General features: G+C 35.2%; 1 protein-coding gene across 5 annotated transcripts in view; it reads right to left on the reverse strand.

Moving 5' to 3' along the window:
- The window catches only part of EYA3 (EYA transcriptional coactivator and phosphatase 3), a 101540-nt gene that overhangs the window by 62734 nt on the left and 11115 nt on the right, over positions 1-27691 (reverse strand). For all 5 annotated transcript variants that reach the window (XM_066375595.1, XM_066375593.1, XM_066375591.1 and 2 more), the window contains exon 2: positions 556-656. In XM_066375595.1, the coding sequence (XP_066231692.1) occupies positions 556-588 (33 nt within the window). In that variant the 5' untranslated portion in view covers positions 589-656. The remainder of the gene's footprint in view (positions 1-555; positions 657-27691) is intronic.

Below are 27691 nucleotides of genomic sequence, written 5' to 3' on the forward strand. Positions count from 1 at the left end.
TAAAAATCAGGTCAGTAGGGAAATCTAGGTAGAGATAAAACTAAAATTTCTGTCAGAAGTGGTGTATGCTGTTTGGTAAATAGATGTACTATTTCATTTTCTAAAAACTGTAAGACTATCCTTTTTATTTTTGCTTTCTTTTTTTCCCCTTCTTTTCTTTTCTGATCTGTCCCACAACTGACTGAGACCCACAGCACATCCTGCTGCAATCTCACCAACAAGGATGCCAATTGCTCTGCCCTTCCCTGATAGCTCCCCAGGCCAAAGATCAGACCTAGCAAGTGTTCTAAAGGGAAATATCCATTGATTTTTTTAAAATGACATTTCCAAATACAATACTTACTTTCTAATGCTGAATTTTCTAAGCAGAACTCCTAGCATTGTTAGCAAAATATGCATTTAAGAACATATAAAATTATTTTCTTACAAGTCTAAGGAGTCTTTTCCTTATTTTTATTTCTAATTTGGAATCTGTACGATAACTGAATAATATTTAAAATCTCTTAGGATTAGCTTTTCTACAATCAACTCTAAATTGTTAAAGGAAATACTTACTGGTTGTTCTGGTAAATCTTGTTCTTCTTCCATGAGGATCAAGATTTCTTTATTACACTTGTGCGACTGGATTGCAAGTGTCTCTCAGCAGTCTTCACAGTCTGTTTAAAAAGGAAGGAGAATTCAAAGCTTTATATACTCTTAAGGCATTATCATTCAGGCCATCAGAGAATAATTTTTAAAATATTGTGCTACCCCAAGCTTTCCACGTGAGTTCCAATCTCAAAATCTCAAACTTGCACATGGATTTTCAAAATTGACATGCTGCACCAAGTCAAGATAGGTATACACAATGATTTTTATAATACCTTGCAAAAGCCAATACATAGAACCATTTCTGCTGTACTTAAAACATGGTTACTATAGTGCCTAACATATTAAACATTTAACAGTAAGAGCTATGTGCTGATAACTAGAACAATTGTTTTTTAGGATTCGGGTTAGATTTTTTAATAATAAAAACTAGCCTACCAAGTCAGTAAGTTAGAACATCTAACCTGCTTTCAATGTGGAACATTTACATAACTGTTAACACAGACACACAGAATCACTTTAAATATAACAATTGAAATATTAATTAAATACTTTCACAACTATCTGTATTATCATTAATTTAAAGGAAAACTCAATTCTCTGAAGCTACTTTAATAATGCAAATAAGTGAAACTTTGAACTTTAGAGTTAAGGGAAAATAATCACGTAAAGCTGGGTCCCAATTTTAGTCTGAAATAACGAGTTCCACTAAATATACTGTGTAGTCAATTATTTATGGAAAATCTTTACTTTCTTAGCTCCTGCTTCCGGTCCTGATTTTCAAACTAACAGAGAAAAATAGGACTCCAAGCCCCACATCTACTGGTAAAAACACCTTATTGTGCCCTTATCATGAGACAGACAGAAAAACTTTAGAAAACTTAAATACACTATAAAAGTAAACTCCACTACTACTCAACAAAAATGAAACTAGTACTTCTCTGAAACAGATATTATTGCTTATGCTTTTAATTAAGGTTATACCTATTCACTTCCACCCATCTGTAACCAACTTAATACATAAAGCTAAAGCAAGTATAGACTCTTACTGCAGAAGTAATGAAAATAGATAAATTACATGAAAAGAGAAACAAAAAACTTCAGTTATGCCAATATACCTCTTTACTTCTATTGCTCTATCTTGGTTCAATAAAACACACTTTTAGAGTCACACTCCAGAATGGGAAAAGGAGAGAAAACACGTGTGAGGGAGACAGATTAAAAAATGTCCAACACTGACACAGCTTTACTTCCTGCCCTGATCTAGAATGTCAAAAGATAAAAAAAGTTTAAAGATCAGAAGCACTGGATGCTCAATGTACTCACGTGTAGCTCATACACAGAGCCTCAAAAGCTAAGTTCTCATACTACCTGACGTAGGTAACTAGTGTTGCAGAATTACAGCGCGCAATAACTAAAGCTCACAGGCGCTATCTTCCCTGCACTTGTTTTGCTCTACCCGGACCAGCATAATCAATGTGACGTGAAACTGACTCACAATTATGAAAGATGAAACACTTTTATGTTGCATCAACTTGTCTCTTAGTTTTAATTGAAATGTCTTTTCTTTACTTTGGGGGTTTTAATACTGCCTACATGAACATAATGTACATCTATGATTTTATCCCATAAGAAAGACCAAAATAGGGCCAAATTATCAGGAAAATGTAATGCCTTTAATACCTCATTTGTTGAGTTTTTGTGTGACCAGCTCTCACATAAACAAAAAGTGATAATATTCTATGTTTTATTTAATTGAAGGCCACAACTGTAATAACTGCAGTCTCTAGTTAGTAGATTCTCGGCAAGGAAGAGGGAAAGGATATTCCTTTTCATAGGGGAAAGGTTATAAAATCTATCTGTAGCAGGAAGGTAAGAAAAATTGTTTTGTTTTTTAAAAAAGGATACTCAAAAAAACATACTTTAATTTTGTTTTTAAACACAAAAACTAATTTATTTTTAAAATATAAACAACATTAAAGGAAAACAGATTTTTATTGCTCAAAATAGTTTATGGGTTTTAAAAGGCAAGAAATACTGCTTGCTCTAAAAGTGGGGAAATAAATTTTTCAAGCCATAAAAAACTTAATGTTAAAATCTCGAATTTTGCTTTTTAGAAATATGGTGATAATACAGTGATTTTTATAATGGAAATGGACTAATTTTCTATTTTTCTTGAGATAAATGCTATCAAGAGTAAGATGTAAAAATAAATACCTTTAAGAGAACAATTGGAAGATATTCCTTTCTATCTCTCCTTTTTATTCTATAAAAATAAGTATCCGCCTGATCAGGCGGTGGCGCAGTGGATAGAACGTCGGACTGGGATGCGGAAGGACCCAGGTTCGAGACCCTGGGGTTGCCGGCTTGAACGTGGGCTCATCTGGCTTGAGCCAAAAGGTCACTAGCATGAACCCAAGGTCACTGGCTCGAGCAGGGGGTAACTCAGTCTGCTGAAGGCCCACGGTCATGGCACATATGAGAAAGCAATCAATGAATAACTACGGTGTCGAACAAAAAACTGATGATTGATTGATGCTTCTCATCTCTCTCCGTTCCTGTCTGTCTGTCCCTATCTGTCCCTCTATCTGACTCTCTGTCCCTGTAAAAAAATTAAAAAAAAATAATAATAATAATAAAAAAAAAGTATCCTTTGTTTCCATCTTTAACAATTACCTTTACCTTTATTTTCTCAGCTTTATGTAGGGGAATGAAAGGGGCATAGATAATTTCTATATTTAGAAAAATGCTTTAAAAAATTAAGTAACTGGTCAATGATCACCAATAATTTTGATCATTTTAAAACAAAAAAAGCAATCTACAAGCAAAGTATATGATTTATAACAGAATCTTCTGGGATTCTGCTGGCTATATGTGATATGTGTGAAGTATACAAGCATATATTCTGGTACATTTGTGTATGAAATATACTAATACTGACATAAATCACAAAATTCCATCACAACATGCAACTAAGATACTACTTTCCACCAATACAGTATTCTTCCTTCCTTCCAAAAGTTTGTATTTTAAAAGACCTGAAATATAAAAACGTACTAAATACAGGAATACAAGTATTTACCACATTCCTAGCATTTATCAATCAATGTGCTAAAACTTTTAATATTAAGATGTCACACCATTTTCTACAGTGGCACATGCTTACTAGTAACCAGATGAAAGCATTATATAACACAGACACAGTGATCTAATACCTGATAATAAAAACTTCGGAATTACAATGCAAATCTTAGTATTCTCATTTCCATGTACTAGTTTTAGAGTTTAATCTAATTGCGGTTTGGGTTTTTTTTTTGGGGGGGGGTTGTTTTTATCATTAATAAAAACAGACATTTTTCTGCATCAGTGAGATTCATCTTTTAAATATCCAATAATATAATGGCTTGACATAGAAGTGGAAAGTGGATTCTTAATGTAATGTAAATGAATATGATTACAATTTAGCCAAACAACTGATGAAATTACAAAACACTCTCCGAATTCATTTTTGTTTTAAACGTCTTTAAGGCATTTGGATAGTAATGTCTTTTCATAATTTTCTAGTTTCAATTTTTATAATTGGTTTCTAAATATAGCTGTTTTATCACCTTTTTTGGACTTTCTTAGTATCTATATGCCTTCATAGCCAGAAATCTGGGAAAATCTTCAATTGAGAACAGAAATAGTATTTCCCTACCTACAAATGCTGACAATGAAAAAAAGGAACTCTGGTTTGGATCATAAAGGCCACACAATTTTAAATATTGTGCCTTCACATGCTCACAAATAAAAACACAATCCTTTTGTAATATGGCAGTCATAATTTTTAATCCTTAGAAATTAGAAGTAAAATAATTAGCATCAATTTGTTTATTTCAAAATTGTAATGAGATTGCAACTTCATAATTTCTGTTTTGTATCAAGTTCAACATACTATTTACCCTGCAGTTGTAAATGGCCAGAAGCAAGAACTCAGGTTACTTCAATGTGTTATTATGGCTCTTAAATATAGAAAAAGAAATTTAAAATTATATCTACATCTAAATATTTTAAAGCACAATATAAAGGTCAATTTTTTTTCAATGAAAACCAAGTATAAATCACTCTTAATTATATCATCAAGAGAAGTGTCTAAATAGAACAAAAACAGTCTGATTATAGGTCCTAAAAGGGGTTCTTGCTTGCAGCCAAGTGTGCACAGTGATATTCAAGAGTTAACTAAATATCTTTGATAAAGTTCTAAGTAGAAAACAGGTAGCTCAAAAATTTGATTATTAACTACACTGTATTTTAGAAGTCTATTTACTGCTCCTTCCAGAACCTTATCTATATTTTCAGAGCACACCCAAAAAAAAGCTACAGAAGTTTCCCTGGAGAAAATTAATAGCATCACTTTCCAAATTAAATATATCTCAGCAATAATAGTTATTAACAATAGTAGCCTAAAGAAGTATTAAGGTTTTTATTAATATGTGAATTAGCACATATTAAAAAAATTAAGTAATTAGCAAATGTTTACCATGGTACCCTCAAATATAATTATGTATATGCTTTGAAGAATGAAAACGAAAAGCAAAATATTCTCTTCTAATGGTGTTAAGATGATTGCTTCAAGTATTGTTATTCAGCAGTAACTGATCTAAGGGGGATCTATCAAGGAATTCAGAAATAAGTAAGTGTCCTAACACCCAACGTACCAAACGTAAAGAAAGCCTAAAGGGCTCTCTTCAAAATAAATCCTAATTTATAAACAAGGAGGCCTAAAAGACAAAAATCTGAAAGATGTCAGGAAAAATGGTAAAGCATCAGAAAAATTTCTGTGGTCTTTTGTGCAACAGTGCTAATTAGCAGTAAGCGTTGGTGGGGACGACACTAACTAGTAATTTGGGCTTCATAAGAAGTAAACAAAAGTTTATTCCAATACCTACAAGTTTCTTACTGAAAATTAGGCAAAAATAACAATGAATATTTTGGAGAGGAGAATAATAGAGACAACTTGGGAATACCTGCCCTACACCAGTCTTCAAAACCAATTATAGTGGGAAGGATAAGAGAGCTATTGTTTATCAAGCCCTTATAATACACAATATATTTTTTAATTCACTGTCTTATCTAATTTTATCTCCACAACTATCCTAAAACAGAGGTGGCATCATCCTCATTCTATGGACAGGGCAACTGACATTCAGAGATTTAAACAATATACCTCAGATTAATAACAATCATGTTTCAGGTTTAAGTATAAAGGTATCAAGTAAAGAGACTAGAGCAGTGGTAGTCAACCTGGTCCCTACCGCCCACTAGTGGGCGTTCCAGCTTTCATGGTGGGCGGCAGTGGAGCAACCAAAGTATAAATAAAAAGATTTAACTATAGTAAGTTGTTTTATAAAGATTTATTCTGCCAAACTTAGCGAAAATCCGACATAAAGTACTTGGTAAGTAATTATTATTATATGCTTTACCTTGCTGTAAGTCTGCTTTATAAATTTTATAAAGTCAAGTTATTTCCCTACTTTATAAATCACCATTACTATAGAACCGGTGGGCAGTTAGAAAGTTTTACTACTAACAGAGATACAAAAGTGGGCGGTAGGTATAAAAAGGTTGACTACCCCTAGACGATAGTGGTGATGGCTGAAAAACATTATGAATGTACTTAATATCACTGAATGGTATACTTTAAAATGGTTAAAATAGTTTTTTTAAGTATATTTTACCACAATAAAAAAAAACCATGAAACTACAAATACCAAAACAATGATCAAATCTAAAAAGTGCTTATAAGCATAGAAAAATCAGTATTTAAAAAATATTGTCAGAAAAAACTGAATATCAATGTAGAGAAAACCATATCTACAGAATACACTATGATTAATTTGAAATATATAAAGAATTAGTAGCATTAAAAATATTGGAAAAAATATAATAGCATTATTTATCTCATCTGTAGAACGAGATAAATTTTGAGCAATTAAGGCATAAACTTTCATGCAATAAAAATAACAAATCTAAACTTAAAAGGAGATAACAAATGTAAGCAATACCTGCAATAATTATAATAGATAAAACTTAATGTCTACAACATAAACCCAACCAATTCAATATTTACCTACCATCTGTTATGTGGCAAACAATGACTAACACACACATTCATCAAAGGATACAGTTTAAGGTCAAATCAGCATTTGGGAATAAGGATTTTCACTACTAACTAAATTTTAATATTTTTAAGATATCACTTCATACCTATTAAACTACCAAAAATAAATCTAACAAAACCTAGCGTTATCTGGACTCTAACAAGATAAATTTCTAAGCACAGCTTTAAAATCAGATTGTTCTCCAGTTAAAGAATATAAAAGAGGTCATAAAATTGCCCATGATCTGAATAATTTTGGGGTTTTTTCCTCCTAAAATTGAAGAGTAGGATAAGAAGTCAACAATTTTAAAAAGAGAAAGTCTGTTGTTTACAGAATTGAAAAATTAGAAACAACCAACACACGGAGAATGGTTTACCTCTGCTGTAATTCTACAATCAAACATTTACATTAAAATGAAAACTATACCCTATTTCAATGCAAGTTCATTTAAAACATGAAAAAACTTAAGATTTTACATTAAATATAGACTACTAATGGCTTCAATATAATTTGGTGAGAATCAAAAGCAGATACAAAGGAATACAATGTTGGATGCTTAAGGTTTGTGTAGTAAAATGTTTAGGCACATTAAAAATGCTTCTACAAAAGTGTTTCTAAGGTGTTAAGCTAAAATTGGACATAAATTCTACATTCTGGCACATCCATTTTTCTCAATAAAAAACTTCAACTTTGAGGGAAACATAATTTAAATTTCAGTGACCCTCCCTTACTCCCAAATCTTAAAGAAGTTCATGAAACACTACAGGCAGAAAGACTCATTTAATTTTCTTGTTCTGCATCTCTTTCATAAGAAGTCAAATCAGAACCCGCATAGAGACCCAGGGTTGCTTTATTTTATGGTTCAGAACAAAAATGTTTAACTTCTAATAGCTAAAGAATTTGGTATCAGAAGACAGTTCACATTTAGTTTTTACTCTTCTGTAAACTATTCACTCTGTGAATACAAGAAAATTTACAACATATGATTACTACAAGGAATAGAGTATTAAATTGTTCGAGGTAATCTTTATTTTAGGGTTAAGTAAACTAAAACCAAAGATGTGAAAGCATTGCTTCATGAAGTCTGTAAGTAGTAGAACCAGTAGTAGAACCCAAGATTCTGAACTCCCTTGTCTTTATTCCCCTCCAGGTAGAACTGAGCATACAACTTTCCCTTTGGCTATTTATTTCTTTTCCTTCATTAATTCTCCAACTATTCTGTTATTTTACTTTGACCTTGTGGTATAATAGCATGATTTTAAGTTTTAAAACATTTTAAATTTAAAACTTCTTTTCTTAATGTGTTATCTGCACTTTAAGGACCTAAAAATCCTAAAATGAGATTATTTTTATGCTACTTTTTAACTTCTTTTACAGTCTAGCAAAAATAACAATTTGATTTCTCTTTATAACCATAACTCTTTCATTTACAATGTATAGACTTTGATCTACTTTTAATGAAACAGGTCATTTTAATTACAGGGTATATGAAAAGAAATCTTTACCATTTCTAGTCAGAGATAAGTATCATTTCAGAAAACAAAATACCTCTCAACCCACTAAAACCTCAAAGTTATTAGTGAAAGAGTTCCCTGCTTCATTATTAGTTAATAATTAGGAATTCTTCAAAACTACTCCTCTGACCTCCAGTATGGTCTCTATATATGGCAACTAATTGTTAAAACTATTAATTTCCCCTTGGTTCTAGGATTCTTAGGAATTTATTCAATAGAAACTTTGATCCTAAATTCCACAATGGCAGGGACCACCTTCTTCTTTTTAGTATCTGATAGCACACAGCGGACATTTAATAAATATTCATTCAATCTAACACTATTTCTAAGCTCTTGATTTCTCTAAATATTTACTTAAACCATTTCATTAAGAATCTTTAATATATTTAGAGGCGCAAAAGATTAAAATCTTCACTTTTCCCATCTCTTACCAGGGATGCCTATATCAAAACTTGAATCCTTTACAAGGTTTTGTTTACTGACTTGGAAAACATCATTTTAAAGTTTATGTTAACTGAAAAGCTCCCTTCAAAAAAAACAACCTAGAAGTGATACACTTTATTTCAAATTTTAATATCATATCTATAGCAGGGATTGCAGTAGAGGTATTACTTAGACATTTGGAGCCCTTAGGTTTCCCTCTCTTAACAGGCTAAAGTTAATTTAAAAATTTTTTTTTCAATTACAGTTTACATTCATTATTATTTTGTATTAGTTTCAGGTGTACAGCACAGTGGTTAGACAATCATATACTTTACAAAGTGTTCCCTGATAATTCCAGTACCCAATTGGCATCATACGTAGATATCACAATATTACTGACTATATATATACTTCTTATGCTGTACTTTACACCCTTAATAACTATTTTGTAACTACCAATATGGTAGGATAAAATTAAAAACAAAGAACGGAAAGGAAAGGAAGGAAGGAAGGATCCACATTCTAATTCCCAGAAGCAGTGAATGCCACTTTATTTGGAAGAGACTTTGCAGATGTAATTAAGGATTTTGAGATGAGATTATCCACAGTTACCTAGGTAGGCCATAAATGCCATCATCTCATGTCCTTATAAGTGAAAGGCAGAGGGAAAATTCTCTCTCTCTCTCTCTCTCTCTCTCTCTCTCTCTCTCTCACACACACACACACACACACTGAGAAGATGATATAAAGATGGAGGCAGAGATGGGAGTGATATTGCCAGACTGCCAACAGCCCATCAGAAGGTAGAAGAGGCAAGGAAAAGATTCTCCCTCTAGAGCCTATGGAGAAGTGCAGCCTTGCCAACTTCTTGATTTCAGACTTCTGGCCTCCAGAACTGTGAGAGAATACATTTCTGTTGTTTCAAACCTCCAAATTTGTGGTAATTTATTAGGGCAGTTACAAGAAACTAATAGCAAAGAATATACAAATAGCAAAGAAGTTTATTTTGTTTTTTATTCGTTTTTTGCTATTACCTCTCTCCTTGGGTCAGTTGGCCATCTGGCCACTGAATGAAATACATAGCTGGAAACAAAGGTGGAAAATTAAGAAAAAAGTACATGAAGAAAGACAGAACATGATTATACATACAGCTGCAAAAAATGCATTCAAACATTAAGAATAGGGTAAACATAAAACACTCAAAACCTGTCCTGGTCAGGTTGTTCAGGGGATAGAGTGTCAACCTGGCACACCGAGGTTGCAAGTTCGATCCTGGTCAGGGCACATATGAGAAGCAACAAATGAGTGCACAACTAAATGGAACAACTAAGCGGAACAATGAATTGATGCTTCTCTCTTTCTCCCCCCCACCTCCCTGCCCTCTCCACTTTCTCTTCCTTCTCTCTCTCTCCCTCTCTTTGTTTCCCCCAATCTCTCTCCCTTCCTCTCTCTCCAATCAGAGAAAACCAAAAAAACTTAATTAAGAAAATTTAATTTAAAATTTTAATTAAATCAAATTTTAAAAAACTCAAATACTTCTTAAATAATTGGACAATTTACCTAACAGAACTGTCACATAACTACAAAGTTAGCATTCTCAGGCTTTCACTCTGGACCACACCCTAAAATTATAGGGAAGAAATTCCCAGCTAACATAGTAGTAACACTGGCAGCCCCAGGTGTTTCATGAATCTTGCAAAGCCTTACAGATCTAAGGCCTTGAGAACAAATGAGTACAAACAGTCCCTGACTTATATGGTTCGACTTAAGATTTTTCAACTTTATGATGGTGCAAAAGTAATACACATTCAGTAGAAACCGTATTTCGAATTTTGAATTTTGATCTTCCAGGAGAGCAATGTTGGGTAGCAGAAGCTCCCAGTCAGGCATGCAGTCAGGAGGGTAAAGAACCAATATTCTGCACTGTAGTATCTTGCCAGTGTCTCTGAGATACTGTGTTCTCAGCACATTTGAGGTATGCAAAATTTACCTACAATGTTTGGTAGGTTAGGTACATTAAACACACTTTCAACTTATGATGGGTTTATTAGGATGTAACTCTATTGCAAGTTGAGGAGCATCCGTACTACTATTTATAAGATAGCACTTAGAATCAGGACACAATCACTATACTGTTTGATATGTTCGCTTACAAAAAAAATTACTGCTTGAGTTAAACCTGAAAGATGCACAAGTCCTCCTTTTCAGTTGATCTTAACTAACAATCATTTTCTATTTTGATTGAAGTTCCTATTTTGTATTTCTCTCACAGTTACTTTTTTATATCTATACAGTTACTTTTTTATAGCTATATGGCTATTTATAGCTTTTATGCTTCTCCATAAAAGTATTAACTAAACATTTCATTTTAAATTTTGTAACACTGTGCTAAGCACTGTATCAAAACATAATAAACAGATCATAGAATGGTGGTAATCAGAAATTTGTTATTAGAAAAATGTGACTTTTTTAACTCAGTAAATGACTTTTTGTGTGTATGTGTTTAATTTCTTGGGGCTTTCTTTTTTGTATGTCTTAAATAGAACCCTAAAATCCTTTCTAAACACTAAATATTCACAGAATATCTCAAACGAGGAGAAGAACACTAAAATAGAATACAGGGTAGACTATGCCAGGAATTAAGGACATACTCTGAAAGAAACCATAATTACTTAGGTGTGTTATGGATGCTGTTTGTCAAAAATTTGTCAGTGTTGAAAATGCCACTTAACTAAATACTAAAATGTATAGATTAAAAAGAATAAAAAGATAAAGGCTTGGCTAACTTAACCAATAAAAGCTGTTAATGCTAACTTTCAACAATAAAATACATGAAAAGAGTAAAATTTAAGAATTTACTCTTCTTCCTGATGAAGATTCTAAATTGAAACAATTTCCCCCGGGATTCTCTGTATTGTTTTCCGGATTGTCAAAAGGAAAGGATTGAATCTACAGAGGCCAGCAGTCTCAAATTATAATCTTCTCTGACTGCAACTTAAAAAGGACTATATGAAAATGGAACTCGTTCACCAGAAGAAGAGTGTATGACAAAAGTAGCATTTAGGCATAGATATGAACTGAAAAATATATTCGTGCAATAAACAGAACCAAGACTAGTAGTGGTATCTTATATATAATTTGGTTATGACATGTTAGAGTCAGAAATAAAAATTAAATGCAATGTGGTATCCTGGAATAGAAAGAGGACATCTGTGGAAAAAATAGTGAAATCTAAATGTTGTGAGGCCTGGATTTAGTTAATAATAATGTACCAATGTTGTTTTCTTTAATGTACCATAGCTATGTAAGATATTAACAGGGAAAACTGGCTACGGGGTATATGGAAACTCTGTACTACCTTTGAAACATTTCTGGATATCTATTCCAAAATATTATTAAATTATCCCCTATTTAAAATCATTCCAAAATAATTATTTCATAATAAAAAGTTTATCTTAAAAAATGAGGTATCATTACACACTTACTAGAATGGTTAAAATAAACAAAACAAAACAAAAAATGGCCCTACCAAGCTGACAATGATGCGGTCAACTAGAACTGTCTGTCATACATTGCTGGTATGAAGACAAAAAGGAGTAGTACCACTATATGGAAAGTTTGGCAGTTTCTTTTTTTTTCCCACAGAAATAGAGTCTGAGAGAGGGATAGATAGGGACACACAGGAACGATGAGAAGCATCAATCATAAGCTTTTCATTGTGACACCTCAGTTGTTCATTGATTGCTTTCTCATATGTGCCTTGACCGTGGGCCTGCAGCAAACCGAGTAACCCCTTGCTCAAGCCAGCGACCTTGGGTCCGAGCTGGTGAGCTTTTTGCTCAAACCAGATGAGCCCGCGCTCAAGCTGGCGACCTCGGGGTCTAGAACCTGGGTCCTCCACATCCCAGTCCGACACTCTATCCCAGTGCCACCACCTGGTCAGGCTGGCAGTTTCTTATAAAGATAAACATACTTACAATATGGCCTAGCAATCCCACTCTGAAGTATCAACTGAAGTAAAATGTAAATTTATGCTCATCAAAAATCTAGTACATAAATGTGTGTAGTGGCTTTTATTATATACATACCAAAGACCAGAAGCAACTCATATGTCCCTCATACTGGTGAGTGGATAAACAATTGCTGTACATCTATACAACAGAATACTACACAGCAATTCATGGAACTTGGATGAATCTCAAATGCATTCTGCTAAATGGAAAAAGCCAGGCTCTTTTTTTTTTTTTTTTAAAGCCAGGCTCTTTTTACTGTACCTCTTCTATGAAAAAAAGAGAAAGCTAGGCTTAAAAGTCTACATACTATAAAATTCCACTTATATGATATTCCTAATATAACTACAGTATATTAGAACAAAATAACAGATCAATGGTTGCCATGTGCTAGGGATTGGGGAAAGGAATGGCAGAAAAGGGCTTGAGGGAAATTTATTATGGTGATGAAACTGTTCTGTATCTTGATTGTATTGGTAGTTTACATGATTACATGCACTTGTACAATTCACAGAGCTGTACACTTAAAAGGATGAATGTCTTATATATACATTATATCTTAAAAATTGTAGGATCTCTAGCTTTTTAGAAAAAAATAATCACATGAAGTTGACTAAAATTCTATGACTAATATAAATAAGCAAAACTGTAAACATAGTTGGATCAATAAATAATTTATGAGTAAAGAGATCTGAAATGTTAGCCAATAAAATTATAAACATAGTTGGGTCAACAATTTATGAGTACGGAGATCAGAAATTTTAGCTGTATTACCTGATATCATAACAAAAATTTTCCCATTAGTTAAATGACTTAAGGTCAAACTGTATAAATTTTTATTTTTTTTATTTTAAATGGTACTACCTTCAAATAGACACTTTTTCCCTACCAAAATGGGAGTTGGAAGAATTCTACCCCTATGCTAATCCACTAAAGGTAGACCTATACAATATACAATTCAGAAACAATGACACCTAAAATAGCTGGTATTTATTAAAAGACAGAAAAACAGAGAGGACAGGAGAAAGAACGAAAGAAAACCTGACGCAGGCAAGGCCAAGTAAAAGATCTCTTTCCAAAACAAATACACATTTATCAAACCAGAATTATTCTATAGCAAAATACTTTGCAAATCCCATGATACCATGAAAATGTGTATCTGAGAAAAACAAAGAGAAAAAAAAATCCCAAAGAGAACTTTGCAGTTTTAAAAGAGAAAAGTCACACAAAATCCCACATCACTGACTAGAGTAACATCATGGTTGTTACACTGAACATTGTTTTCCTTAAAAAATATTTAAAGGGCTTTTTTATAGACATAATACCAAAAGGGTGCAAAAACTTAAGCAACCTTGATTTTAGACATCTATCTAAGAAGTTTGTGATTATAAAGTCAATCATTCCAAATGTACTATTGGGACTTATGATTTAATGAGGTGAATTAGTACAAGGGAAGGAGATTGGGATTTGGGGTCAAAAGGGTTCATTCAGTTCTATGACCTACCAGCTATAAAACTTAGGGTATGTCAGTTTTAGTTTCTCTTGTACATATAGATTCATTTTAAAATTCAATCAACGAATACTCAGAAAAAGGGTCTAGTACCAATGACAGTGCCTGACATAAATTATAGGTACCCAAAAATGTTAGTCCCATCTGACCAGGCGGTAGCGCAGTGGATAAAGCGTCGAACTGGGATGAGGAAGGACCCAGGTTCGAGACCCTGAGGTCACCAGCTTGAGCACGGGCTCATCTGGTTTGAGCAACACTCACCAGCTTGGACCCAAGGTCGCTGGCTTGAGCAAGGGGTTACTCGGTCTGCTGAAGGCCCGCAGTCAAGGCACATATGAGAAAGCAATCAACGAACAACCAAGGTGTCGCAAACAAAAAACTGATGATTGATGCTTCTCATCTCTCTCCGTTCCTGTCTGTCTGTCCCTATCTATCCCTCTCTCTGACTCTCTGTCTCTGTAAAAAAAAAAAAAAATGTTAGTCCCCTTTGCGCTATAAGGCATGGAGAGTGGAAGAAGAAATCAGAATCTTCTCCATAAGGCATTCACAGTTCAGTGGATTTCTTAGGTATGACACTGCAGCAAATCCACAAAAAGGGGGCAAAAAAGGATCAATTTGACTTCATTGAAATTAAAAACTTAAAATTTTTATATGAAGTCATAATTGATTTTTTCACTAATAGTCTTTCCTTAGTCCACATCCTATTTTGCATTTTCTGCAGAATTTGATAATCCTGACTAAATGCCCCATCTGTACTATATTCCTTTTGAAGCACCAGAAAATTGCCTTCTTCACCCACAACAGTAAGCCCTTTAGCTCTTACATAAACACACACATGCACACTTATAAATGTACTTTTATTTCCTCCTAAGTAATTCCACTTCTCTCATGAACCCTGAGACCTACCAGACTGAAACAATCCTGACAACCTTTAAAAAAAAACTGCAACAATTAGTGCACACTTCCTTGTGCCTTAACTAGTACCAACTACTGTACCACCAACCCTTTAAATTTTTGCCTAATGCAATAAGTAAAATATGATCCCATATCATTAATTATAAATAAAAACAAGTGTTACCAGTTGTTTGACTTTCTGGTAAATTGCCTAGTCATATCTTTTGCCCAATTTCTACGGGGCTGCTGATCATTTTCTTAATATTTGGTATCAACTTACTATAAATTATGAAAACTAGCCTTTTCACTTATATTATACATTTTCTCTCACCTTGTCATTTGTCTTTTCACTTTGTTTATGGCATATTTTGTCAAATATATGTTATAATTTTTAGGAAATAAAATTTGTCAATCCTTTCCCTTTGCAGTTTCTAGGTTTTGTGCCTGAATTTTAGGCTTCTCCAACACCAACTTGTACATTCATCCTTCCTTCTATAACTTTGATGGATTTATTATTTACATTTACATATGTGCTTAGAGAGACAATAATAGCATAGTGATCAAGAGGACATACCAAGGATCCAGACTGCCTAGATTTGAATCCTACTTTCTATGCCACTTGCTTGTGTGACTACATCAATCTCCCAATTTGTAAAATGGGGGCAAAACAGTATCTTATCTCCCAAAGCTGTTGGGAGAATTGAATGTTAATAAATGTAAAGAGCATATGATAGTAACCCTGATGCATAATAAGGGTTAGGTGTTATTTGATTGATCTGCCAAATATTTAACCACTTGTCCTAACACCACTTACTAACTCTTGCCTTTTTCTCCAATGATTTAAAAATGCCAATTTTATAATGCATAAACTAAAATTCCTGTGTGTGTATATGTGTGTGTCTGTGTGTGTGTGCACGCGCACAATTTCTAGATTTTGTTCACTAGTCTATTTGTTGCGTAGTTTATTTGGTACTTCTTCAAAATCCAACTTGAATTATTAAAATTTCATAACATGGCCTGACCAGGTGGTAGCACAGAGGATAGAGGGCCAGACTGGGATGCGGAGGATCCAGGTTCGAGACCCCGAGGTTGCCAGTTTGAGCGTGGGCTCATCTGGCTTGAGCAAAAAGCTCGCCAGCTTGGACCCAAGGTTGCTGGCTCGAGCAAGGGGTTACTCGGTCTGCTGAAGGCCCATGGTCAAGGCACATATGAGAAAGCAATCAATGAACAATTAAGGTGTCACAACAAAAAACTGATGATTGATGCTTCTCATCTCTCTCCGTTCCTGTCTGTCCCTATCTATCCCCCCCCTCTATCCCTGTTTAAAAAAAAAAAATTCATAACATGTTGTAGAGGCTTTTTTACTTCAGGTGTTTTAATACTTAAAAGGTTAGCCTCTCTCTTCTCCCTTTTCACATTTTATGCTTTCCAAATGAACTTAAGTAATGTCGTTTTTAAAAAAACTAATATCTTAATTTAAATTGCATTAAGTACATAAATAATTTAGGGAAAACCAGTATGTTTACAATATTAAGCTCTCCAATCTAAAAGCACAGTATGTATTATCAGTTAATCTTTTTTAAATGTCTTCTAGTAGAAGACCCTGGCTGGTTGGCTCAGTGGACAGAGTGTCGGCTTGGCATTCAGACGTCCCAGGTTCAATTCCTGGTCAGCACACATGGGAATCAACCATCTGCTTCTCTTTCCTTCCCTCTTCCCCTTCTCTCTCTCTTCCCCTCTTACAGCCAGTGGCTCGACTGGTTCGAGCATCAGCCCCAGATGGTAGATGCCAGCTGGATCCCAGTCCGCGCGCATGTAGGAGGAGTCTATCTTCCATTCTTTCACTTAAAATTTTTTTTCTTTAAAGTCTCCTGGTAGAGCCTCTCCATTTATTTATGTTGGTATTTTATCTTTTTGTTTGTTATATTTTTCATTATATTTTCTAAAGAAGTTGCTTTTTATATATAAGAAAACTGTTGATATTGGTACATTCATTTTGTAAACAGCCATGTTCAAAGTCTCTTATTGTTTCTAATGAGAACAGTAAGACAGTAGATTCTTGGGTTTCATTTATTGACTTACCCCTGCTGCATAAAAAGTTTCCTTCCTCTTTCTCCAATATTAACCTCTTCATTTCTTCTTCTTGCCTAAGGATATTATTGGCTTACATGTACACTATAATATTAGGTAACAGTGCTAAATGTTGGGTATCCATTTATTGTTCCTCACATTGAGAATACTTCTAGCATGCCACTAAACATAACAGTGGTTTTGTTTTTAAATAAGTTTTTTTCTTAATCATGTGAAACAAGAATTCATCAATTTTAATTATACAGAGAATGCTTATCAGGAATTGGTATTAATTAGGTCAAATGCTTTTTTGGCATCAAAAGATGATCATGTAGCTTTTCTCTCACCTATTAATATAGCATGTATATAGATTTTATCATATTAAACCACATATGCATTCATTTCAGAGCTGAAACACTGGGGTTGTAGATTACTTTAATGTACTGTTGAATTATTTCCTAGTAGTGAACTAAGATATCTACATTAACATTTGTAAAATTTTCCATATTTTCCTATTTTGTGCTGTTCATGAAGTTTTGGCATCAACATTTCATTGACCTCCTGAAAAGAACTGTAAAGTTTTCTTCTTTATCCATGCTCTAGAGCAGCAATTTTCAATCAGTGTGCAACAAGAATTTTTAAAACATGCAATAATACATGACTAGTCAGGGGCACTGACCTCTTTTCCCTTAGATTGTGAAAATAAAAATAAAAAAAAAGATAACAGGCAACACAACAATAGCCACCCAATATGAATGAGTCAAAACTATACCTATTTTTTTTCCAGATCACCAAAATATATATTTTTGGGGTATACCACAGAATTTTAGTAATTAGTTTATGTATGCCAAGAGATGAAAAAGGCTGAAAACTGCTGCTCTAGAGCAAACATAATTATCTGTTTCTTGGTAATTTGAAATAACATACCTATGAAAATATCCGGGTCTAAAGATTTTTGTGGAGCAATCCTCAGACAACTTATTTTCTTCATTGTTATTGGTCTATGAATTTATTTCTTCTGGGATCAAATTTGGCAATATTATTCCAAAATGGCCACTTCATGCATGAGAAAATAATTACTATAAAAGGGGGTACACCAAGGCACTGCAATTATAACAGACTACATTTCTAGCATGATCACATGTGTCTACAGAAATACAAACCAAGTAATTTTAACAAAACAGTGTCATGGGAATAAGAGATGGTGATGAATAAAATCTGAAAACCTAAATAAGTAAATTAAAATAGCCACTTCATCTAGATTGTCAAGCTTATTTGTATAGGGTTTTATACATATGTATGTATGTGGTTATTTCATTTTCTTCTTTAGAATGCTGATTTCTACTACATAACCTCTTCAACTTCATCCAAATTAGTTTACTCTCAGTGAACTTCCTGTTGATCAAAATCAGGAATTGGAACGTTCTGGTTCAAGAAAGCTGACAAAGAACACATATTTACCATATATACTCTCTCCAGAAATTCACCCTATAAAAATAACAGTAAAGGAATAAAATAGATAAAATACATGACAACAAAGAAAATAAAAATAGTGTTTTCAGGGGGCAAAAGACAACAAAGTTTTAGAAGACACAAAGTGGACAGAGGATTGATTTCCAAATCACTCATTTACTCATTATTTCCAGAAATATTTTATGTACTAGGCATTGTTCTAAGCACTGAGGATAAAGCACTGTGCAAAAAAGACAAAGTCCCTGCTCTCACTGTTTATATTCTAATTGGAAAGAAGAGACAGATAACAGTGGTAATAGTGAAGCAGTGCTAAGAAAAATGACAAGGAAAGAGAGAAACTAATTCTGTAGAGTTTACTGTTTTTGCTGAAATTCAGTCATTTTTAAAAAAATAAGTATTCCCAGCCTAACCAGGCAGAGGCACAGAGGATAGAATGTCAGCCTGGGATGCAAAGAACCCAGGTTCAAAACCCTGAGGTCACCAGCTTGAGCAAAGGCTCATCTGCTTGAGTGAGCGATGGCTGGCTTGAGCATGGGGTGGCTGGCTTGAGCATGGGATCACAGACATGATCACTGGCTTAATCCAAGGTTTGTGCAAGGGGTCATTGGCTCAGCTACAGCACTCCCCACTCCACCCCATAAAGGCACATATGAGAAAGCAATCAATGAGCAACTAAGGTGCTGCAATCAAGAATTGATGCTTCTCATCTCTCTTCTCCCTTCCTGTCTGTCCCTATCTGTCCCTCTCTGTTTCTCTCTGTGTCTCTGTCTCTTGCTAAAAAAGTAAATATAAAAATAAAATAAATATTCCCAGACTGCTGCAAGCCTGTGGTTAATTTTCAGAGTTCTCAAAAAGTTTATTCTAGCCTGACCTGTGGTGGCGCAGTGGGATAAAGCGTCGACCTGGAACACTGAGGTTGCCGGTTCGAAACCTTGGGCTTGCCTGGTCAAGGTACATATGGGAGTTGATGCTTCCTGCTCCTCCCCTTCTCTCTCTCTCTCTCTCTCTCCCCTCTCTCTAAAAATCAATAAATAAAATATTTTAAAAAAAAAGTTTATTCTATTTTTACTATTATTCTTATTGCTCTAAGGAGAAATTTTTTAGAGTTTCTTACGCTGTCATCATTGTTGACATCCTCTGTATTTGACTTGAGAAACTCCTTCCATTCAATGTTTATACTTATTAATTTTCTATTCAGTACATTTTTTGTTTTTAAAATTTCAAGCCCTGACCAGACAGCTTGGTTGGTTAGAACATCATCCCAATACGCAAAAGTTGCCAGCTCAATCCCTGGTCAAGGCATATACAGAAACAGATTGATATTTCGGTCTGTCTGTCTCTACCTTCCTCTCTCTCTAAAATCAATAAATTTTTTAAAAAATAAATGTAAACATGACCAGGTGGTGGCACAGTAGATAGAGTGTCGAACTGGGACACACAGGACCCAGGTTTGAAACCACAAGGTCGCCAGCTTGAGTGCGGGCTCATCTGGTTTGAGCAAGGCTCACCAGGCTTAAGCCCAAGGTCACTGGCTTGAGCAAGGAGTCACTCGCTCTGCTGTAGCCCCTCCCCCTGACCCCCCCCCCCCACCAAGGCACATATGAGAAAGCAAATGAACAACTAAGGTGCCACAACGAAGAATTGATGCTTCTCATCTCTCTCCCTTCCTGTCTGTCTGTTCCTATCTATCTTTGTCTCTGTCACACACAAAAATAATAAAAAATAAACATAAAATTTCAATCTTTAAATTTATTTCCTCTGAAATTACTAATAATGCTTATCTTTAAAATCGCCTTCAGTTTATACTAGTCACTATTTCCTTTAGTGTTGGTTGCATTTGTACCTCTTGTAATACGTTTCTCAAATGACTAATTAATATAGGTTATTAGTTCATATTTGTAGTTGGAAGTTTCAACTAAACAGTTTTTCCTCAGTGTGGATGAGAATATTTGTTCATCTGTTGTTATATACAGGTTCTAGTTGTATATATCTACTTGTAGTGCCTATGGAAAAGGGGTGAATTATGCAGTTAGGCAGTATCTACAGGTAACTTGCTTTCTGGATATGTATCCTGATCTCTTCTGACCATCATATAAATTATTAAGGAAATATCTGGTCTCTTATGCCAGGCCCTTTGACTTATGAGATAGTAGCTATCCAGAGTTTTATCCTAGAAAGAAAGACTAGAGTTAGAAACTCCCTTTGCTTTCTGCTTCCTCTGCTTTTGTAACAGCAGTCTATAGTTGCTTCAGTCTATTTTTGCTTCTTTTTCTAACCTCAAAATTCATTCATTTATAAAATATTTATTGAGAGTCTATGTGCTAGGCACTAGTTTAGATACTGGGAAATTTAGAAATGGACAAAGTCCCTAGCCTCAAGGAAATTTATATTCTAACAGGAAGATAAATAAATACATAAGGTAATATAATTTCACAAAGTATCAAATACCATGAAAAATAAAACAAAGTATAGAGAGTGACTACAGGAAAGCTGTTATAGATACTGTTATACTTCTCTGAGATGGTAACATTTCACCATAGAGCTGAATAATGAAGAGGAAAGAGCTATGGGAAGATGTGAAGGAGGTCTCTAAGAAGGAAATAAATGTGAAGAAACTGAAAGGGTAACATCTAGGCATGTTAAAGAAACAGCAAAAAGGGGACCTGGCCGGTTTGCTCAGTGGTACAGTGTAGGCCCAGCGTGTGGATGTCCTGGGTATGATTCTTGGTCAGGGCACACAGGAGCCCATCTGCTTCTCCATCCTTCCCCATCTCACTTCTCCCCCCCCACCACCACCATGGCTTGATTTGAGCAAATTGGCAAGTTAGCCGCGGGCAGCCTCAGGCGCTGAGGGGACGGCTCCATGGCCTCTGCCTCAGGAGCTAAGAGTTCGGCCTCTGAGTAACAGAGCCATGACCCAAATGGGCAGAGTATCGCCCCATAGTGGGCTTGCAGGTAGGATCCCGGTCAGGGCGCATGAGACAGTCTGTCTCTCTGCCTCCTCTCATCTCCCTGAATTAAAAAAAAAAAAAAAAGAAACAGCAAAAAGGCCAATGAGGCCTGAGAAGCAGATCACACAGCCTTGTAACATATAATACAGAGTTTGGGAAGGCAATGGGTGCTTCAAGCAAGAGAATGACATAATTTAATTTACATACACTAAATACTATGGGGAGAATAGACTGTAAGAAAATATATGCCCTCTCCAGGCAGACTGTTCAATGTGGTTGGAAAGCATTTCTCTGGGCTTTATCCAGGTGGCAAACACCAGATAATCAAAATTGAGAGCAATGTCCAGGAAACTGAGGAATACTCCAGGCACCCTTCCATTCTTCATATTTGTTTACTTAGAGCAGTGGTTCTCAAACTTTCTGAAGTCGGGGTACATTTAAAATCCTAATTGTAGGCGCACTACATACAAATTTCTGAGAAATATGTTATAATAATTAAGTCAAATATTAAAGAAAAAATATAAAGTCCAAGCATGCTTTTATGGTAATTAAACAAAATAAATATGACAAAATTAAATTTATTTTGACATTAAAAAACATTTTTGTTACTTTTTTTGAGTTATACTTTTTAGAATTCATAAAAAAGAGAGGTTAAAAAATAAAAAAACAAAACGACAAAAAAGTTACCTTTTTATATATATAGATACATTCTTAGTAAGATTTAGTAAATTCAGCAGGTCCCAGCGCGAATGTGTTTTTTCATTCTTGTGTTTATGAGAAACATGAGCCTGATGTGTCCTAGTGATTTCTTCAATGTTTGGGCATATATTTGAAAGGCAAACTCTCATTTCCTTGTCAATACATTGAAGAATCCCTCTCTTTTTACTCTTGTGTTGAGGGTAGAAAATCCTAATTCACATAAATAGGATGTTGAAAATTGTAGTAAAATGTTCAAAGCTTTTTTAGATATTGCCACATATTCTTTTTTTTTTTTTTTTTTTTTTACAGAGACAGAGAGTGAGTCCGAGAGAGGGATAGACAGGGACAGACAGGAACGGAGAGAGATGAGATACATCAATCATTAGTTTTTCATTGCACATTGCAACACCTTAGTTGTTCATTGATTGTTTTCTCATATGTGCCTTGACCACAGGCCTTCAGCAGACCGAGTAAGCCCTTGCTGGAGCCAGCAACCTTGGGTTCAAGCTGGTGGGCTTTTGCTCAAACCAGATGAGCCCACGTTCAAGCTGGCGACCTTGGGGTCTCGAACCTGGGTCCTTCCACATCCCAGTCCGACGCTCTACCCACTGCGCCACCGCCTGGTCAGGCCACATATTCTTTTATAGAAATCCAAAAGGCTTCAAGAGACAATTCCTTATGTTTAATCATCAATCCAAAACCCCCACCATACATACCATCTTAACTTTACACTAAACAAAGGATAGAAGAAACTTGCCTCCAGTCTTTCCCGGAACATGAGGGGTAGTGTAAACAATCCAGCACCATAGCTTAACAGCCTTTTGCAACCTAATCAGGCAAGTGAGGTGGAGGTTTGGTCAGACTGTCAGCTTACAGCCAATTCCCCACACCTCTGTCCCCCAAAATTCTAAACTCCAAAAACCGTGTTGGTTTTTTGGTCTCCAACAGGCACATATTTCTCTGGAATACCATAGGGCACACCTGGAAATCTTCTAGGGCGCACCAGTGCGTCCTGGCGCACACTTCGAGAACCACTGACTTAGAGTCTAGTGCATTTCTAAAACTTCTACATATGCTTTCAGCTGTGATTTCTACTCCTAGTTTCTCTACTGATCCAATATCACTGTTTGTTATCTTTCAGATAACACTCAAGTCTCATCAGCTGATGGCAACCTTTTTTGATCTACTACCTTTTAAAAACTTGTAACATCTAACTAATTTACTAAGAGTCCTTTTTACTCAGAGAGTCCTGATAAAGTAGACACAAATATCGAGCAGACCTACATTAAGGCTCTTTTTTAGTGTAATTTTTAAGGGAACCTTTTAGTTCTCATAATTCAGACATCAGCACAAATCACATTTCTGTGGCCAAAAAAATTGCAACCAATTACACCTTCCCTGCTGGACTTTAAAGCCATCATCATGCTGGACAATCCCCAGTCAACTGACTGTGGTAAGGTTGATGAATTCTTCTAGCTTCTTTATTTGGCAGCCATGACTGATAACATATCATGGTTTTGTCAGCTGTAGGACTATTTATAGTAACTTTACACTTAAAAGAACACTATCAGAACTTACTGAGAAAGAAAAAAATACACTTAGGCTGTACCAAATTCTAAATAGGAAAAATATTTTACCAGGAATAGATTCTCTAAGTAGAATTGTTTTTATAATTTTTAATATTACTTCTTGGAAAATCATCCTTTCAAGTTGTCTATAAAACGATCATTAATAAAAATTAACACAAACATTTCCCCACACGCATTCATTAAAATAGAGAGATATGTTCCACAGGAAAAATTCCAAAACCACAGTAAAAAGTATTGCGAAAGAATGAGTTAATCTGATTAGATGTGTCAAAGTGAGCTTAATAATAATCCAGTATTTCTATTACAATCCTTCTAAACCTCCTTGGATGGACCTCTCTTTACTTTTTAGTAACTTGTCAGTCACAGAGCATTAAAATTTCTCTAATGTGTGCAGATCCAGACTCCACAGAACTCACAGCCTCCAAAACTTTTTCACCCTTCTTTAATATGTGAAGTTAGCATTTCTACAAGAATCACATATTTTCTGTAGGTGCTATGGCCTGACATATGACATACTTCAACACGAATATTCTAGAACTGTGCTGCTTCCAGTAATTCCCTATTTCAACCATTTTTAAGGTCAAAATTCTGTATCATTCTAAATATCTATATATCGATTAGCTTTTCAGTAATTTGGATAAAACTTACTGTATACTATACTAACAGAACTCAGTCTTTTGAAATGTATGTCTCTAATGTCAGAAGAACTATAAAATCTAGGTTCAATTCTTCTGTTTTATTTCTCTGAACTTACTCCTTCAAAAATCCATAATTTCAGTGCTGTCATTTCAGTACAGAAAGTCAAGAATAGTGAAGTAAATTTTAAAACTTGTTATTTTACCCTTTTCAACATAATTCATCTTAGTTAAGAGGCAGGTTTGGCAATTGTAGAACATTATCTCTGGAGCCAGACTACGTAGGTTCAAATCCCAGCTCTGACACTGATTAGTATGGGAACTTAGACAAGTTATTTAACTTTCCTGGGTCTCAGCTGCTTCATCTGTAAAAGGAAAATAATAATAATGTCTTTCTCATAAGCTTGTCATAAGGTTTAAATAAGTTAATATCTGTGAAGCGTAGAATAATAGTGCCTGACACAGTATGCATGACTTAACTATTTGTTAAAGAAAAATAAAATTAAGTACCTTAGACATAAGATAGACTCAAGAAAGAAATCTGGTCTTGAGTAAAAGTCAATTCATTAACTAGTTCCTCTTAGTTTTTCAAAGGACAAAATATTAAAATGATTAAGGGTAAGGTTCAAATAACAAGAGATTCCTATGAGAGATTAAACAAGTTGGGCTTATAGCCCTGATACCCTTAGTCACTTCATTTTGATTCCCAATACTCTCCAATGTTTTTCAACTGCTGGTCCAGGTACTGCTGCCAGTACATTAAAGAGTTGTATAAAGTTGCTGTATGACTTTTCCTACAAGTCCTCAAGGAAAGCTGTTTTCAAACTTCTGGGCAATATAACATTGACAGTCAATCACATCCTGTTACTTAGCAAATATGAAGAACTCATCATGGTCACACATACTGTCAGGAGATCCAACTGTGAGTTGTGAGCTCTTCATAGCTAACATTTATGTAATGCTTTTATGGGTCAGGCACTGTTCTTAGTACTTTACATATATCAAATCATTTAATTCTCTCAATAAGTCTATAAGCTAGATACTATTTGTTATTATCATCATTTCACAGATGAGAAAACTAAAGCACAGAGAGTAACTTGCCCAAGGTTATATACCTAGTAAGTCACCAACCTGGAATGTAAGCCCAGGCAGCCTAGCTTCAAAGCCTGAAGTCAAACCACAGCTACATGCCTCAATAAGGAACACAGACAGGACTGATTTTAAAAAGCTGACCAAACAAAAAATGTATGCCTTGCTATGCTATAGTCACCAACAGCCAGAATTCACAAGCCAAGTAATAAAAAGATACTAAAAAGGTAAGTTTTCTTCTTTATCCTTTCTCATTCTCGTTCTCCTAGGCCTCCCAAGTAAATATGAGTTAATACAAGTGAAATGCTTTAAGTAGTACCTGACACATAGTAAGTGCTCATAAGTGTTAAGAGGTGGTAATGGTCAAAATCGTCGAGTACGCCTACTGACCCTGTCTCACTCTAATGGCTATCATATATAGATACTGTTGGCATATCAACCTTCTTTACCCCTTTGTCATTACAGGAAATGAATCAGGACAATCAATAAATGCAATCCATTGTAACAAACCCAAATGACTCTTCAATCTGTTACTTTCACCTGACCATATACACAGGAACAAACTACTCCACTCCTCACTTTTCTTTTCTTGACTTACAAAGACTGGACCGGAGCCAGAAGAAAGTAGAATAAAGCAGCTTTGTAACCTTTTGACTAGTTGCCAAAAGCCAAAGAAGCAAAGTTTGTGAAAAGCAACTTAATCCATGAAATCTTTGACTATTAGACGGAAACTAGCAAAAAATTCTACCCACAGAAGCTCTGCATATGACAGAGCATTTTCAGCCTCATGGTTCTCTATTACTGCAATTTTAAAAACAATTGTGTCTCAACACAGTGAAGAACAGAGATGAAAGCAGTAGGGTCTCCCTCTCTCAACTGTTCTGCACAATTATTTAACAAATACATTTCAGAGGAAGAAACTAGCAAACCCAAATATTTTCAATTCCAAAAGACAATATTGGAAAAAAGTTAGTAATCACTAGAATTTTTCAAACTGCAAGCATAATACATTAAAGGGTCGTATCAACTTAGTGAAGACCAACAGTTTGTTCTGAATAAAATACAAGAAAACAGAATAGAAAATACCACAGTGTGTCACCAGTAGTAAAGATAAATATTGTGCCTGACCAGGCGGTGGCGCAGTGGATAGAGCGTCAGACTGGGATGCGGAGGACCCAGGTTCGAGACCCCAGGGTCGCCAGCTTGAGCGCGGGCTCATCTGGTTTGAGCAAAGCTCACCAGCTTGAACCCAAGGTCGCTGGCTCAAGCAAGGGGTTATTCGGTCTGCTGTAGCCCCATGGTCAAGGCACATATGAGAAAGCAGTCAATGAACAACTAAGGTGTCGCAACGCGCAATGAAAAAAACAACAACTAATGATTGATGCTTCCATTCCTGTCTGTCTAACCCTCTCTCTGACTCACTCTCTGTCTCTGTAAAAAAATAAATAAATAAAATTTAAAAAAAAAGATAAATATTGTTTCAATTTTAAATATTAATATGTGTGTAAGTACTGGGTAACATCAAAATGCATCTTATAGGGTTCTGATTTAAAATGTTTAAAAGCAGCTTCTGGTCCGTTGGCTCAGTGGCAGAGCATCGGCCCAGTGTGTAGATGTCCCAGGTTTGATTCTCAGTCAGGGCACACATAGTGCCTATCTGCTTCTGCACCTCTCCCCCTCTCACTTCTCTCTCTCTCTCTCTCTCTCTCTCTCTCTCTTTCTCTGTCTTCCCCTCCTGCAGCCATTGCTCAATTGGAGTGAGTTGGCCCAAGGCACTGAGGATGGCTCCATGGCCTCTGCCTCAGGTGCTAAGAAGAGTTCGGTTGCTGAGCAACAGAGCACACACCCCCTCTCCATGGGCAGAGCATCACTCCCTAGTGGGCTTGTGGGGTTGGATCCTGGTTGGGGCATATGAGAGAGTCTGTCTCTCTGCCTCCCTCCTCTCACTGAATTAAAAAAAAAAAAGGTTTGAAACCCTTTTTATCAAAAGATAGAAAACTGGACAAAAAGGAGGATAATAGGCCCTGGCAGGCTGGCTCAGTGGTAGAGTGTCAGCCCAGTTCCTGGTCAGGGCACACAGGAGAAGCGACCATCTGCTTCTCCACT

This window comes from Saccopteryx leptura, chromosome 3, assembly GCF_036850995.1.
Source record: "Saccopteryx leptura isolate mSacLep1 chromosome 3, mSacLep1_pri_phased_curated, whole genome shotgun sequence".
In the NCBI taxonomy this organism is placed as follows: domain Eukaryota; kingdom Metazoa; phylum Chordata; class Mammalia; order Chiroptera; family Emballonuridae; genus Saccopteryx; species Saccopteryx leptura.